We start from the raw sequence: 17714 nt of genomic DNA on the forward strand, positions 1-17714 counted from the left end.
AGTTGGTGAACAGGTACAACTTTGTCGCTCACGGTACTAAATCACACATCCATTGATAGTATAAATAGCCAACCTAATGATAATGATAATAATAATAATAATCATAATAATAATAATAATAATAGTACACATTTCAAATACATAAAATCATCAAGTATCCAAGTCTTAAGTTACAGACATCAAATAAAAAGGCATACAAAATATCGCAGACGTTGGAAGTCCAGTTTGAAGCAAAGAAAAATAAAAATAAGAAAAAAAGACAAGAAAAGAAACAAAAATGGGAGAAGAAAATAAATCACATTTTGGACATGGCAGTTAATTAGTAAACAGAAGGTTTGATAGAGAAAACAAACAAGTACGAGTTCCTAGACTTTCAATTGACAAATATTGCAACAATTAAGCAATTTTATATTAAAAAATAGGTATTGAAAGGGCTTAAGTGAGTGTAAGACTTCCTGCACGAGACAAAGGCAACGATTTCTTTTTTTTTTTTTTGTGTGTTTTTTATTTGTTCCGAGTAGAAAAATGAAACACCTTTTCCAAATGCCGGCGAGAGTCGACTCCCGCCTCGATTGCCTTTGTTTCACTTCGATTGTAAGGCATTTATGGAGGAACCATCTGATTTGAAGGAAGGCAAACCTCTTTCTAGTCAGTCTGGAAACGGAACCGTAAGATTGAACAGGGGGCAGAACTGCAGACACGAAATTAAACATTTCTTTGTTGTTGTCGTCGTTGTTCTTTCCTTTTTTAAATTTTTTTTTAAACACATTCTCAGGTTAAACTGGCCAATTTAAATCTTTGGGATGCGTTTTGCAGAAAACAATTAATCCAACATCTTACATTGATACACGACTCAGCGCTGCCCTTCCTAATTTTTCTTCTTCTTCTTTTTTTTTTTTGCCGGGCACATGAAGAGAAAACACGGTGATTCCGGTTCACACCACTCTTTTTTTTTTTTTTTCATTTTCTTTGACACTTGCTTTTGAACCTGGAGTGGGAAGGGGACAGGTGAATTTACCAAGTATGGTTTTTCCAAAATAAAATACTTCAACACAATGACTAAGAAAACAAGCCTGCCAGGTTTTAAGCTGAACTCGACTCTTCTGTTGTGGGTCGGGGTTGGCGTGGCTCAGGGTTTTGGCTCTACTGGATGCAGCAGTTATTGCGATGGCCGTTGGAATCTTTGAAGCGCAGGCGCATCTTTGGACGATATTTCTCCAGGTAGAACAGCTGCTTGCTGTTGAACGCTCCTCGACGCTTCCTGGAAAAGAAACAACAGAATGTGATGACTTGCTTCCTTTTTTAACAGACAGTCAATGAAACGCCGTACAAAAGCAGTATGTTTACAAGTGATTGCATTCTGTTTGTATTTATGTTTCATACATTGTTGGATTCAGGGTTGTACAGACTTTAATACAACACCATCATGTCCCTAATACCCGCTGAGGTATATAACTACATATAACATTAAATATAAAATATATAACTTCCTGGCAGAATCAGATCACCAATCATTTCAACGTGTGGGACCTTCAGAAAAAAACCATTTCAAGCTATGACGCATCACACACTGTAAATCTGTTCACTCCTACTGAATCACTCTTATCTTATCTCAGCTATTTACAGTTACATGACTCATTTCTCCCTCTGCTGTCATCTACCACCCATACAATCAGTTCCTGCAACGAATATGTCTCACAGAAAAGTAGGAAGATTTCAAAATTAGTGGCCAATGTTAGGAGAGAATTTGGGTTTATCACAGATACACTGAGAAGTCAGAAGAACCTGCTGCGCAGAAATGTGTTTGAGGGCATCTGTAGTACATAGTTTGTCCACCAGAGAGCACCAACAAGTCAATTATTCAACAGTTGAAATGTCCAATAAGTGAATATAACTACATGTTTGTATATGATACATTTAAGGGATCTTGTTTTGTATGTTTATGTTGAAAAGAATATCACCTGACGTCCTAATATCCTGATGGTTTAGGCACTGTGTCCAGAGGCTTCCTGACTTTCTCTTTACTGTCCTACATAATAAAAGGCAGCAATACAAAAATGTACAACAATAATATTTGCAAACATAACAGGTTTCTTAAAATTGGAAAATGTGCTGAAAAATCTAGTTTCAGGCTTTTCCTGCGTGATGCTGTTTCACTGTGATAATACGCATCAGCAGGAGGTTGAATCAGCTTTCCTGACCAAACAGAACCGTCCTCTGAACCAACTGGCAGCTCTGTTAAAAAGGTTTTCATTTCCGTGTGAACTTACTGTCGAATGAACTGGACAGCATCTTCATATTTCATCCCACATTCGATCAAGGCGAGTGCGACCAGGACAGGAGCTCTGCGGGAGAAACAAAGTACAGAGTGTGTCAGATTTACACTGTTGTTTTAATCTTTGTCTGGTTTCATCTGGAATCAGAAAGAGCTTTTTGTTTTCTAAAAGCCAAGTTTTATAAACCTCCAAATATGTGACTGAGCTTAATTAATTAAAGTTAAGGTGTATGTGTAAGAAGACAGCTGTCTTAGAGTTCAGGGAGTCGACGTTGAGCTATTTCTGAATCTCACATCGGTTTAATGCAGACGAGGTGAAAACAACCTGCTTGGCTGGTTGTTTAAACTTGGAAAACACACAAGTTGGACATTATGTGAGTGAGGTCATGAATAACGTGCAGCTACATGAAGGAAAATCCAAAAAATCAATTTCTTTAAAACTGCAATGACTGATCAATTAGTTGTCAACAATGTAATTAATAACTACTTTGTTAATATATTGATGAATTTCTTTTTTCTGGTTTCTTTCCTCCGACAGCTGAAGATCTTTCGATTGTGGACAAAACATTTGATAAATGAGACAGAAATGATAAAATAATCTGTTGCAGTTGCAGATTTTGGTTTGTTTTTTCTAACCACAACAGATGGCATAGGTCTTATTTAGTTAATCATAATATCCAAACTCTGACTCAGTGAAACACAACTAATTAAAAACCTGTGACATTATATAAACACGTGTAAATGAGACAGTAATGAACTTTATGTAACAGGGTTTGCACAGATTAAGACTACAGTTCAGCCACTTTTCAAAACTTTCAAAACTCTAATTACAACAAATATAGTTTAAATACACTATACAGGAAATGCAGGTGTTCTAGTATCAGATTGTCGCCCTCATGACGCAGGATAGCTTCATTTCAAATAATTAAAACATTTCTGGTTTTCATGAGTGATGGTGTGGATGAACCACATTATGTTATTAATGATGGTCAACTTCATACTTTCACAATGCAGCTAACTCTGGTTTTATAAGCACATTATTCTTTTATTTATTCTAATAAATCCTGTCTGTTTCCTCGAGCCCAGTGTCTTCAACCTGATGCCTTTATCAGGTCACAAATCCTTAAACCAACTATATTTAATTTATGGTAATATAAAACAGAGAAAAGTAGCAAATTTGAGAAGCTGTAAAAAGAATATTTAACACTTTTGCTTGGTAACTGATAAACAATCATAAAAAAGGCTGCTGATTTATTTTTACTCAATCAACTACTGAATGTTTATTTTAGCTCACGTGTTTCTGCATCAGATAATCTACACACAGAAGGAAACAGTGACAGTTTTATCTGCCACATCGCCAACATGTAAAATATTATCCCGTACACTAAGAACATAAGACTTTAATCCCCGTGGCAGTGAGTGCTCACCTCCCCAGCCCTGCCACACAGTGGACAGCGACGCAGCAGCCGGGCTCCTCCCTGAACTTCAGTTTCAGCAGGTTCAGCCAATCATCCACGATCTGGTTGGAGGGTGGAGCTCCATCGTCGAACGGCCAATCCTGGAGAGGGACAGGGAGAAAGAGGGAAATGATGTCATTGGCCCAGTTTCTTGGAAACCAAAACAAAAGAAAGTGTGAGGGCTGTGACCAGCTGCAGGGGAACAAAAATGTTGTTGTAGGTGGAGGGACAGTGTGAGAGGCTTTTCTTACACCGTCAGTGTCTTCAATCTGTAAACCGGCTGTGAGCCAGTTAATGGAGTCAGAGACAGTTCATGTAAAATACTTCAAAGACACAAAACATCAGGTTCTTACGTCATTAAATTAATCTGAAACAAAGCAATAAAAAGTTACCGACTCTGCTCATGTAATTTCACTGGTTCTGCAACAATTTCTTGATTAATTAGTCATTTATATAAGTGGAAATGTAAAATTAGCCACCTCAGGCTCTTTTAAATGGTTGTAAATCTAATATCTTGGCAAAACAAGCAATCTGAAAGTGTCAACTTGTGCATTTGGAAAGTGTGTTGAGCATTTTTCAGGTAACTTGATCATCAGTTATTCTCTGCATCAGCTGTGTGCTCGGCCAGTAAGTGGTATCTGAGACTCGACGTACTCCGGTGGTAACTCACATCGACAGTAAATGCAAATAATTTGTTCTTGCCAGAGAACCATCTGGCTCGGTGTTAAAGCTGAACTTGCCATTCAAAAGACTCTTTTCTTTATCCATTTCTGCTCACGGAGGGTTGTTTCTGCTGCTATCCACAACACTACTGCTGTATCGCTTCCTGATTTCCCAACTACGTACGGGCTGAGGGTAATAACGTATTATAAGAGGTAAAAATCTACATTGAGTTTGGTTGGATGCATTGAAAATCATGAGAGTTTGTAGGCCTGAACTCACCAGAACTTGTATTCCTTCTTTCACCACCAGGGTGGCATCATAGGTGGCCTCGCAAACTCTAACAACGGTGGTCACTCCATATTTCTTCAGCTCCTGTAAAAATGTATTGCAGGAATTGTTTAAAAAAAGACAGATTTAGGACAATATCTCAACAAAAAGAACGTACACAGACAGTGCTTTAACTTGTGCTGAAACATTCGATAAGAAAAACCTCCAATGTTTTATTATCTTACATTACGATTCTCATTCTAAAAATAATTCCTTGTACATTATCTTTGTCCTCATGTTGCCTAAAAATGTAATAAGGTTTCATTCATAAACTTGAATCTGACTGAATCAATCTGAAATTTTAGACTGAAGCTCACCTCGATGAACTTGTTCAGGGTGGCGTTAGTGGGATTGTGGGTAATGAGGAATCTCATGTTCTTGTAGGTGATCTCCACAGGGGCTGGTCTGTTCATACGAGCCATTGTGACAACGTAAAAAAATAACAAAACCCAAAAGTCTTCCACGGAGTAAAAACACTAATGTAAACACGTAGTTAAACTCGGAGGGAATGTCAAACAAAAAAAACGTCCAACGAGCTTCTAGCAACAGAAATCCGCTGGTCTTCCTTCGAGGTTGGCAAGGCTAAACGAAAAAGAAGGCTGCGACAGGCGAGTGGGCAAAATTTGGGAGTTAGAGGCCTAAAAAGGGCGGACAATCAGAGAAACAACTCAAAAACCCTCTCCTTCGGGATAAAACAAAAGAAAAGGAAGGAAAAAAAAACAAGGCTGGTTCCACCTTGATTCAGGCCAGGCGGAAGCCGACGAGGGCAGTGTGCAGCGGGTGGAGTTACCCCATCCAGGCCGAGTTGTCGCTGGTTCTGGGAGGCGTCCCGGTCCTGCCAACTTTCCGGGGTCCCTCCTGTGGCTCAAGTGCTTCGGATCGATGGCGAGTTTGGCTGTTCACTCGTCTGCATAGGCAGCGTGCTGAGCCTGGCAGTAGTCCCCACTGCCCTTCAGAAACTCCATAAATGTGTGACCCAGAACACCACAGAACTGCTGCAGGACACAGACGGGGGCAGGGAGGGAGAAGAAGATGCTTTGAAAAACAGATCTTTAAAAAAGAGACCACACAGAGGGCTTCTGTTGAGATTCAGAGTGTTAAACACACTCAGGATACACTTTGTTCTGGCACTGAAACATGACATAACTTCCACTGGTGCTGTGCTCTGCCTGCGTCTTGTTTCCGTGGATAAAAGACTGAATTCTTTAAATGTTACACAAGGACAATTTTGAGAACATACTGATAGTGACTGGTGTAAGAAAAGTTATTGTGCGGATTTATTAGTTAACTGACTACAAGAATATTCAAGTGAGAGCTCCGACTAATGAGTGTATGTCAGGAAATTCACAAGAAAATGTTTTTCACAAGTCCCCAAAGTCCATGATGACATTTTCAAATGTCTAATTTTATCCCAAAACACAGATATTCACTTGACTATTATAGATGAGTGAGAAAAACAGAAATGATTTGTATTTGAGAACCTTGAACAAGTCAATTTTTCACAGTTTAGCTTTAAAAAATTGCAATAACACGCTGTATTTAATTTGTGGCCTGTGGGCCGAATGTGGCCATTTAACAACCTCATTCCAGCCTATTTATAATTTATTAGTCAGCTAATTAACCCTTTCATTAGCCGTGTCTGTTGCCAATCACAAAAATACTGTTTAAGTTAAGCCTGAGGTCTAACGTCTTATAACTTGTGATGGATGTTACTGTCATTACTTTTAATTAACTAAGAGAAACAAAGTATAGATTGATCAATAACCTCAAACAATCATTTAGTCGGAGCCGTACTCGTCATGTAAATGTTTTGAGAATTAAAATCTCTAGCGAACAGTGAAAATAAATTGATCTGTTGACATTTCTGTATTGTCCCACAGTTGCATCATTCGAGTCATGTGAATACCAACACTGATACTCAAACTCTACCTCCAGTAAAACAGGAACCTAACTACTCTTCAGACTCAAAGATGAACTGATCGATCAATTAAACAGGCACACAGACCGAACACAGATCAGACGTCACTTCAAGCACGAGACCGGTTCTGAGACAAATCCAGCCTGGTATAAAACATACCACCAGAATAATAAACTCTGGGTATATATTTCCATTTAAATTCATACCCATTTCTTTTACCAATCAAACTCCTGTATGTACTTCTTCTAATTTCTCCATCTAAACGTGTTTTCTTCCATCAAAAAAGAACCAAAGCTCTAACAACCAGGAAGATCTTGAGTGGATAATATACAGCAATAAAATTTAACCTCCCTGAACTTGTTTACTAAGATTGAGGTGTTATAAAAGGATCCAATCAGTGGCAGGTTGTGGGTTTGACTCCCATATTGAACAGGTACAGATAGAAATGTGGTTTAAGGAGAAATCTCTGGGGAAAAACTGTGAGCTTCAAATAAATAAAAGAGTACTAATGTTAAAAAAAAAAAAATGTACCTGTTATATAAAGCCACACCGCAGCACCATGTCATGTCTTATCTAATGGCTGCTGGTGTGCAATAGGAAGGATGTGTCATTTCTGACATGTAGGTCATATCAGAGCTCTCCATGAGGCCTTCAGCTGGGCTTTAAACACACTGTTGTCATCACCACCACCAACCTGACTCACAAACGCTTTTACCCTTTACACTCCTAAGAAGGGTGTTAATACCTGAAGGCTTTACTCGCTGCAAAAAGGTTTCTCTGCAGCTTATGCTCTAAATACAAAAAAATAAAAAATAATAAACCCCAAGCTGTTCAAGTATGCTTTGTTAATCCGGTATTTTCCGGCTGGAAAAAACAGGCACACACACACACAAAAAAAACAAAAAAACAGTGGAGCAGTGAACAAAATGGAGCGATTAAATGTCTAAGATGGAGGTGATGTGAGAAGACAGGACGAGGTGAGGAAGCGTTGGAAGTGTTGTTGTCGGAGCAGAGGATGTTACAGAGCTGTGAAGTGTCCTTTGTGTGAGGAGGACACACTGGGCGCCATCATCCTACGGTAGCAGAGGCCTGCGAGCTCCCGTCAGGAGCCGAGGTGGACCATCTTCGAGCCGGGGAGCGTTCAGGTGACCGACACGACGCTCCGTTGACACAAAGCACTGGGCTAGTAGGAGCCCGTGTCGCGGGTAACCATGAAGAAAACCCGTCATCCATTTTTATTCCCCTCCTTCTTGTTTTTTTACCGCATTAGAACGCGTCGTTTTAACCGTTAGAAACTTCGAGTAACTCGGCAGGAGCAGCGCTGTGCATCCGTAACCGCCGCTTCCTCACCGACACGACGAACACCGACACGACAAAAAAAGCTTTCACTACGCTTTTAAATCACACGCAGTCTTTTTGTGTGTCACTGCTGGGTGAGATTTGCTGTTAACCGTCAGAGACACGGAGGAATTAAACCGGCTTCGTGACCAGCAAGGCCGTGATTTTCACCGGAGAGACGTGAAGGCCAGCTGGTAACGATAACGTCCTGATTTTTCTTTTTCACAACACAAGCCCGAAGGAAATGACAACGGACACAAAATGGCAGCCACAGAAAACACGTTACTTACTGGAATATGCTTACTCATTGAAGATTGTAGCTTAATCATACAGCCGGTCCCCAGAAAAAGGTAAAAAATGCAAAACGGTTCTCCACCATACAGTCCGGTGCTGTTTCTCCGAGCGGAGCCGAAGTCTCCTGACCCGCTGCGACGACACCGGCAGTGCTGGGCAGAAAGACTGAGACGACTTCCGGTTACAGCTTTCAAAATAAAACGCCCGTATTTCCACTGTTGACTTAACAACTCCAGATTTGGTCAAAGTGTTCAGGGCACAGGTGTTTCTAATGTGTTTAATATTATCTGATTGTATATTGTTGGATGAACTCTTACATCTGAAGGAGAATCGATCATCATATAAAGATGTAAAGATCCTGTCCAGAGAAGTAGCCATTTTGTATTACTGTCTAATGGGAATTATTAAACAGAAGAAGTTGTGGAAAATAGGAAGCGAACAACTTCTCTCTTTGACTGCTTTATCAGTCATTTATTCACAAAACACAAAAAGACCCTCCAACAGTGGGAAACAACGCTAACACTCCCATCCCCTCCCAACTCCGCTGCCACGGTTATTCACTCACAACTCTTCGTTGCCATGGTTATTCACTGATGCTTACTAGGGGCCTTGCCCAACAGTCAGCTGTCAGTGAGAGGGAAACTAAGAAGATGGTGAATTATGTCTGTTCAGTCCACTAAAATATCCTATATAGGGGACTCAACGTATCCCACAATGCATCACAAATAATAGTGTAGAAGCGATGGTCACTAACCCTTTCCTTCTGCCGAAGAGCTCCCTATGTAGTCCACTATGCTGGACTCCCTATGAGTGGGTGATTTCAGATACAGTCAGTATTTGATAGAGGAGTAATAGAATCCATATGTGTCAAATTGGAACGACAATCTTTGAACAGAGGAGGTGGCTTACAACATTACCTATCACCCACCTATAATGCAGGACTGAGTTCCCTTCCCCAGACAGCATAACAACCATTCACACCTGGTCTCACCTAGACTCAGTAACCCACATGAAGGCCGGTTAAGTCAACGACCCAAAAGGGGTCCTAACGACTCGATAAGGACGCTCCCACACAGGGTTTAAATGCCTGGTGTTGGTGCTCTATGGGGAAAATGCTTTAGTGTCCAAAGGGGAATTATTCTCTGGAGTTCTGCGAGTGGCCACAGGGCAGGATTGGAGGCAAAGCTCAGCGATGCCACAGTATTCAGGTCAACAATACATTCATGGGCACATAGAGCAGGCAACACAAGAGAGAAACATAGATATTTAGGTCAGTGTTGCATGACAGATAAAATACCCGCATCCTTAATCATCAGACAAACTGAACTTTGCACAATCCTGTCCAACCAGTTCCATCAGCACAAACACCAGAAAAGCGTAATTACATGAGAAAATGGAAAATACATATACACATTTTTTTTCATGATTAAAACTGTCTTGTATTACTCATAAATTCAGAACAATGGCGCTCTGATTTATTCTATACTATCAACTACCTTGTCACTGCCATGCTTTGTCCCTAAGACCCACCTCTGAGCTCTATTTTGAAGAGAAACCCAGATTACTTCCTGTTTCCCCTGTATTGAATTGTCTCCAACTTGATGCAGCTCTTTTAAAACCCCACCCTGAAAATGTGAGGTGCTCTGCCCAGACATCTCTCTGCCTCCATGCTGCCCAGGTCAGGTGGTGACTGCTGCCACATGTGGACACCAGAAACCACCACCAGATCTCACTGCATCAATCCACTTTGAATAATCTACACCATCAATTTTAGAGATGGAGGAATTAGAAAAGCTGCACAAACAAATGAAAACAAATAAATAAATAGACTATAATAAATCCTCCCACTGTGGTGCATGTATTCTGAGTTACATGGATGTTGCTGTTGAGGTTTTAAAATGAAACTGTTAACTTCTGTCTTTCATATATTAAAGTATAATAAAGTTGCACCTTTCTAAGTCTGACTCAAAATTAACAGGGGCCAGCGTATCACTAGAGTAGCCTAACTGCTAACTGCTGCTAACTTCAGCTGCAGTGAGCTGAGTTAGCTCAGTTAGCCATGCAGTTAGCGGTCCAGATTTGGAGCACTGGTGGAGTGTTGGTGTTTACACTGCTAGCACAACAGGAGCTTTGGACTGTGACAGGACGGGGCTAGATGATTAGCATACTCATTTTTTTCAGCTAAATTTTGTACATGTTGCACCAGATGGGCAACATCTCAACATTTTATTGTTATGGTGATATGAGACTATATATTATCTTAGATTTTGGATATCATCATATGGTGATATCGTATAGCTGTTGGTTATAAAAGCTGCGTTACAGTAAAGTGATGTCATTTTTGTAACTGACTGTTGTACTTCTTCTAGTACAACAGTCATATGCTTCATATTACTGATGATTACCTATCAATAATCTCTTTGTGTTAGTATTTCTAAAAGTCATCCCGATATCGAGGTGTTGGCGACAATTGATTTTTGTAATCCTGACAACTTTTACTAAAATAAAACCTTTTTGCCCCCACGGTTTGTGTGAACTGAGCCTCTATCAATTTAATGTGAAAGCTTCTGATTACATGTTGGTCCATATCATTAACCAGCACATTAAAGCCGATGCTGAAGCCGATTGAATCCTGATTAAATTCTCTTTAACAAGTCGTTCATGTTGATGTTTAATTCTAAAGTCATCACAGCTGGAGTCTCAGTCCAGCGAGCAGCAGATAAACAAGAGGTACCTAAATATTCCTTATTAATGGCTTATTATGATTAGATCAGGTATTAACAAATTATTTATTTATCATTAATACAAATATATTGATTCTACGTTCACTGGGCAAAATAAGAAAAAGCTACTGTGCTCGTCATTATGGCAGAAATGCTGATATTGTTACTGATAGTTCATTTTAAAGGTTTTATCAGCAAATACCAATTATGTGCTGATATAATCGTGCATCTCCAACAAAAACTGAAAGTTAATTTTTGACTTTTAAAACATTAGTTTTGAGAAATAACCTCAACACAAGGTCCAGGTCCACGTCGGTCAGACCTCAGACTGTATCACATGTTCATCTGCTGGTTTCTATGATATCTTTTAAATGTCTGACATTCATTTTCCTGAGTAAGGACGTCTCGCCCCTGTTGGCTTCAAGGAACAGTTCACCCAGAAATGAAAATTCAGTCATTCTCTCCATAGTCCGTAGTCAACTAAACATTTCTGTAGTTTCACAGTGAAAGAACATTGCAAGTCCAAGTCTTCAAAAGTCTTGAGTCTAGATGGATTTGGAAAGACATTGTTTACAATTTTTAATCTTGACTGTACCTCTAAGATAAAGCATGCACCCTCTGAAGCAGTTGCACAAACCCGACCAGGCATCAAGGCTGTGAATAACAATTAACAATGATAATAATTTTTAAAGCAGTTACAGGTTTCTGGAGACTTGGATTAAACCAGCCACACTTTCCTTTGGCTAACACTGTTAGCTGAGCGGCCACAGTGGGGATTTTAACCTTTTCAAATCAATTTGGGATATCTGGAGGAGACTTGGAGTCCATCAGCCGAGCTGATTCGAGCAATTTTATGTTGTTTTTTTGACATTTTAAATCAAGTCTCCAACTTCTTCAGCTGTTCACCAGAATGCTGCAGCTACATTCTGCTGTGAAGCTCCGGAAATGTTCTATGGAGTACGAAGCTTCACCTGACTTTATATTATCATGGAGGAGAGGATACGTAATTTTTCCAGAGCAGCAACTAATTGGACCCTTAAATGGACTCCTACACCGACTGAAGCCTGTAAGACCTTCAGGTAAGCAGGAAAACTAAACTTTTGTTTGAGCTGATTCATGTTCAGCTTCTCATTTAAGAAAACATTGATTGATTGATTGATTGATTGATTGATTGGAAGGTGATTTCCCTCAGACAGCAGCTCTTTAATGCACAGCCCATCACTACCCGCAGCCATTGCCATTGTCCCGTCCTCATAGTCGTGTGTTTTCATCTCTCTGGAATAAATACTTTTCCCCTCACATATCCTGCTCCTATATCTTTCTGGAAGCACACACAGAGCTGCTGAGCGCTGCAGTTTCACTCTGCGATGACACAAAGGCAACACTGAATTGTCCTCATGTGCAGCCAATGAGCTCGCAGCAGCAGGGGTTCAGTGTCCACCGGCAGCCGGCGAGTGCCAGTTTTCAGCTGGACTCCTGCGGATGTCGGGGTGCAAAAAGAATTTTCTAATCCGTCACCATTGTACCAATTGTCTATAAAAATTAATGTGCGAGTGAAGCGCTGCCTTCACATGAGGGCTATTAAATTCCAAATCACAGTTCATGAAAGAGTGCAAACAAAGAAATGAATGACTCTGAAGATTTCAAGGTAAAAAAAAACTCCACATCTAACTTTTTCATTTGCATTTTGTTTCAGCACACACGTGAATGGATGCAGCAGCTTGGGCTTCAGATATGTTCCTTTTAATTTGGTTTTGTTGACTAGACTGGATCTCTTTTCATACACACTTCTCTTACCATACCTGTGAAATTCCCATTGTGTGTTTTCCAGGAGGGTCAGAGTCGAAGCAAAGACCAAATTGATGGCACAGGGATGAGCCTGGGCAACAGGAAGGGAGTGAGGGTGACTGGGAAGTATGCACCTCCGGTGGACTGGAGCAGCAGAGGGGCAGGTCCATCCATCGTCCACCCTCCCACCAGCATCCCTTTACCTCCAGACACCCCGACTGTGATCTCCATCAGCCCTCTGCCTCACAGGCCCCCAGAACGAGCTGATGATCCCAGGATGGATGAACCCGCCGTTGGGGAGGACTGGACCAAAGAGGTGTCTCCACAAACCCGGGTGACCTACGGCGAGATGGGCGTCCCCCGGCAGACCATGGAGGAGCTGAAGACCATCCTGAGAGACAGTCCTCTGCTCAGCATCCGAGGAAGAGATGTTGGGAAGCCAGGGAGTCCTTATACGTACCTCCACGGAAGCAGCAGCAGCAGCAGTGGTGGTGGTGGGGGTGGAAAACCCGATGGACGGCAGGATGATGGAAACCCCAACAGGGCGTTCAGCACCTTCAAACCCCACTCTGACGCTTCCAGAAGGGGGGCCAGCTCCAGAGATAGTACATCTATTCAGCTGCCTTCCAGCATGGATTCATCCAGCTCATTCAGGTCTGATGCCAACACAAATAGGCAGCCTGGAGTCAGGGCACACACATACGCAAGCGGTGGCTGCTCGGGAGAGACTGGAGCTTCTAATACAGGTTGGTGAAGTTTTGGTTAAAAGTTTATCCCTGATAAAGATGAAGAAACTTCTTCTTTAACAAAGTCAAAATTGAGCAAAGTGAGATTAGATAGAGTCAGCAGATGGTTCAGAGCTCCAAGTCTCAAGTCGTGTTTTAAAATCTTTGTTTTGTCTCACTTTGTTTTTGGATCCGATGATTGATTTATATGGAGACGGAAACATTTATATTTGTCTTTGATTTAGTCTTTTAATTTCCATGACAGTCAGTATAATTAGCTTGGTATTAATTGATCTACAGAATATCTCTTTTTATTTTTAATGAAACAATTTGTTCTACTTGTCTGATAAAGATGTATTGCTTACGTTGAGGTTGTTGAGCTGGTCGGTGCTCTCTGGTGGACAAACTCTGTATTGGTGACACTGTTTCTAAATTAGCTCAAATCCAGCCTAGCATTCCTGTCCTGAAATTAAATGTTAACTGCAGCACTCAAAAGGAACTGGTTTTAGAATTCATTTTGGTTTTATTAAAGTGGTTCTGACACCACTTGGGGGGTTCATCTGTTCTTTTTTCAGAAATGGGATACTTAAGATTTAAAATCAAAATCTACGATGGTTGTCCAATGTTTTGCAGATATTTCAAACTCTCTTCCACAGATAACGGAAACGACACCGTCGAGAACTTTGGGAACGTGAAGTTCATTTCAGCCATGGAGCAGATCAAACAGCAGATCGCCAGAGAAAACATCAACTTCGTTCGCTTTGAAGCCACCGACCTCCACGGGGTGTCCAGGTCCAAGACAGTGCCTGTCCGCTTCTTTCATGTAATCACCTCGCCTCACCTCACCTCACCTTAGCTCGCCGGGCCAACTTTAAAAACACACCAACCAGCAAGTGTCACTAATTAACACGTGACATCTCTTCAGTTTAATCTGTAGCTACACAAACAAAACAGAGCTGTAACAGGACTAAGAGTCTAAAGCAGTGCTAACAACAGAATGCTAACATGCAATGCTGATGCCAAGCAGGTGTGTCACTTCCTGATGTGAATTGCATATGTGCAAGTATGTCCGCCATCTTGGACAGCTGGGTACAGTAACACGACGTTGCAACAACAAGCATCACACACTGCTATTTAATCTGTTTTTATGTTTATTACTTAACTTTCAAGTGTCATATTAATTGTTCATATAAATATATAAACTAATTCCGTAAGTACATTGAAAAATAAATATTTTTCTACAGCTAACATATGCACGAAACAAACAGAAGAAATTTCTATAGGAAGTATATATTTATCTTTATTAAACAAATATTCAAAATACTATCTCAAAATATTTCTTGTTCGTTATTGTCTTATATAATTATTGATAATAATAATAATAATAATTAAATAATCAAATTTAATTGTGTTGCTGTACCTAGCTGTCCAAGATGGCTGAAGTGTATCTGTATGTGCCACTCAGATCAGGTGATGACATAAGGTATGTGTGCTGTTTTTACAATCTTAACTGAGCATGTTAGCATGCTGACATTTAACCACTGAACACAAAATACAGATTTGAAGGTATAAAAAATGAGACATTATAATTCTGATGGAGCTGATAGATAGCAACCCTAACCCTCACCGAAGTCAGTGGGATCTGATAACTGGGAATATCTGTAGAAAATGTTAATGGTACCGGTATCGATGTTTTCATGTGACTCTCAAAGAAACAATTAGATGTGTACTGTCTTTCCTAAAATGTTGAACTAATGCTTCAGCATAAATGTTGCATCAACAGGAGAAAGCGGTCTATGGGGTACCGATGCCGAGAAGCTACTTGGAGCTGACCCTGAGCCCAAAGAGCAACGAGGTGGACAATGCCAGCACTGCCAACTTCAGCAGTGATGTCCTTCTGATCCCGGATCTTTCGACCTTTAAGGTCTTACCCTGGGCCGAGCAGACAGCCCGGGTCATCTGCGACCCCTGCACTGTGACAGGAAGCCCCCTTCGCACGTCACCTCGCCTCATCGCCAAGCAGCTGCTCGGCCAGCTCCAGACCATGGGATTCTCCATGTTCTCATCCTTCACCTACGAATGCTGCGTCCTCGGAGCGCCAGACCGGATCGGACCAAAGACACTAATGTTCCCGGCCACCACCCTGCTCAGTAACCATGACCTGCCTTTCTTCCAGCAGCTGGTGGACAGTATGTACTGCATGGGCGCAGACATAGACAGCATCTCCTCTGCAAGTGGCCCAGGCCAGATGGAGATCAACCTGAGGCCAGAGTTTGGGATTGCAGCTGCAGATACCGCCTTCACCTTCCGCACTGGCATCAAAGAGATGGCTCGTAAACACAGCTACATTGCTAGCTTCTTCACGGACGACGGCCTGTACAATGCTGGGGTGCTCTCTCACAGTTTGTGGGATGCTAACGGCCGTCGTAGCCTCTTCCACAGCGGGGAGAAGGCGGGCGAGCTCTCTGAGATCGGCAGGAAATGGCTGGCCGGACTCCTCACCCACTCTGCTGCCCTGAGCTGCCTGATGTCGCCTGGTCTGGGCTGCCGGAGCCACATCGCCAAGACGATCAAAGACCCCAAACGAATGCTGTGTGCCACCTGCGGATGCAATGATAACAGTAGCTCCTTCAATATCAAGTGTCACGGCGGGAGGGAGACACACATCGACAACAAGTTGGGCTCAGCTATGGCCAACCCTTACATCGTCCTGGCTGCCACTGCGGCCGCAGGACTGGACGGCATCAGACGAAACCTCAACATCGACGGCAGTCTGAACAAAGCCCCCAGTCAGCAGAAGGAGTTCGCCATTCCTGTGAAGCTCGACGACGCCCTGGAGGCCCTGGGGGACGATCACGTCATCCGCAATGCCCTCGGAGAGCCGTTTGTTCAGTATTTCATTGCCATGAAAAAGTTTGAGATTGAGACCCAAGAACTGGATGATGAGAGGAACAAGTGCCTGGAGTATTTCATCTAGAAATCCTCTTGTTTTTATAATATGAGAAATATTCTTCCTCCTGCCACACAAATAAAAACATGAAAAAGAACTTGAGTAGAAAAGCTTTTTATTTTATTTATAATGTTGATACCTTATTATTATTATTATTATACAGAATGTAGATTTTTTCCGAGTTATTTCAAAATAAAGGCGTAAGTACACCCTCCATGTTCAAAGCAGTGTTGTGCAATTGTTGTGCTTGTTGTTGTGTGGACAGTTTTTATTATTTCCGAGAGCAACCAGTGTGAACACAGAAGTCTATAATACACCATCAACTACAGTAATACAGAAATCAGTATTGACCTACACATTGGCTAAGTATGCCACAGATGCTCAAATAAGCTGAATTGGCCACCTGCAAAATTCATACTGAAAACAAATAGAGGGCAAATCAAACAAAGTAACTGCTAACTGCTGCTAATCATAGCTGCTGTTAGCTATGTAGCTCAGTAAGCAGTACAACTAGTGGTTAGCTCAGAGATCTAGGGGAAATATTGATATTTAAAAAAAAAAGATATTTAGCAAAGGAGCTTTGGACCAGGAAGGGCTGGGGCTAGCTGGCTACCATACTGACTTTGGTAGATATCTCTGCAACCCAATATACGAAGACGTCATGACGTCGAAACTGTTGTTTCTTATATTTTGTATGTTTTCAATTAAAATTCTTACAAATGGCACCTTTGAGGTAATTAACTCAACTTTGAAGGCTGCATTTTGTTCACCGGATTTAGCGCTGTTTTTGTAGATAGTATTCATTTTGATAATCACTTCACTAGCAAGGTTAGCCAGTCAGCTAGCCTAGCTGACTGCTAAACCAGATTGTAAAGGGTCATTGCAACCTAATGTTAGCAAAACTCTGAAAATCTGGCTAACATTTATGCTACACTGAGTATCTAACTGAAAAGTAACTTACGTCATCACTACTACTTAGAGTGGGCTACAATATATTCACCTTGAACCTTGTTAGCTTTGTACCCATTGTTACCGTATTTACCGTTTGTTTTTGTATATAATTTTTTTTTAGCATATTTGATCATTTCAGTTATCACCTTAATAGCAAGGTTAGCCAGTCAGCTAGCCTAACTGGCTACTAAGGCAGATTGTAAAGGGTCAACCTGACATTAGCTAAGCTTTGAAAATATTACTAACGTTTATGCTACACTAAGTATCTAACTTAGCTAACATTTAACCGGTACCCAAAACAATAA

At 41.2% G+C, this 17714-nt stretch overlaps 2 protein-coding genes across 4 annotated transcripts; one reads left to right on the top strand and one right to left on the bottom strand.

Moving 5' to 3' along the window:
- Nucleotides 1-752: 752 nt before the first annotated feature.
- ptp4a1 (protein tyrosine phosphatase 4A1) lies at nucleotides 753-10045 on the bottom strand. Of its 3 annotated transcripts, none has more exons than XM_037099167.1 (7): nucleotides 8283-10045; nucleotides 5040-5717; nucleotides 4675-4767; nucleotides 3703-3833; nucleotides 2271-2345; nucleotides 1962-2029; nucleotides 753-1261 (listed from the first exon to the last, which is right to left on the bottom strand). In XM_037099167.1, exons 2-7 carry the CDS (start codon nucleotides 5142-5144, stop codon nucleotides 936-938), a joined length of 798 nt encoding a protein of 265 aa, XP_036955062.1. In that variant the 5' UTR covers nucleotides 5145-5717; nucleotides 8283-10045; the 3' UTR covers nucleotides 753-935. The 3 variants fall into 3 exon arrangements, with proteins under 3 accessions (XP_036955062.1, XP_036955053.1, XP_036955069.1); XM_037099158.1 differs by having other exon boundaries at nucleotides 8269-10045; XM_037099174.1 differs by lacking the exon at nucleotides 1962-2029 and having other exon boundaries at nucleotides 1141-1261; nucleotides 8269-8513.
- On the top strand, nucleotides 5724-16514 carry lgsn (lengsin, lens protein with glutamine synthetase domain). The gene is made up of 4 exons (XM_037099147.1): nucleotides 5724-7785; nucleotides 12827-13529; nucleotides 14165-14331; nucleotides 15292-16514. Exons 2-4 carry the CDS (start codon nucleotides 12869-12871, stop codon nucleotides 16483-16485), a joined length of 2022 nt encoding a protein of 673 aa, XP_036955042.1. The 5' UTR covers nucleotides 5724-7785; nucleotides 12827-12868; the 3' UTR covers nucleotides 16486-16514.
- Nucleotides 16515-17714: the final 1200 nt, after the last annotated feature.

Source organism: Acanthopagrus latus, chromosome 1, assembly GCF_904848185.1.
Source record: "Acanthopagrus latus isolate v.2019 chromosome 1, fAcaLat1.1, whole genome shotgun sequence".
Lineage (NCBI taxonomy): Eukaryota > Metazoa > Chordata > Actinopteri > Spariformes > Sparidae > Acanthopagrus > Acanthopagrus latus.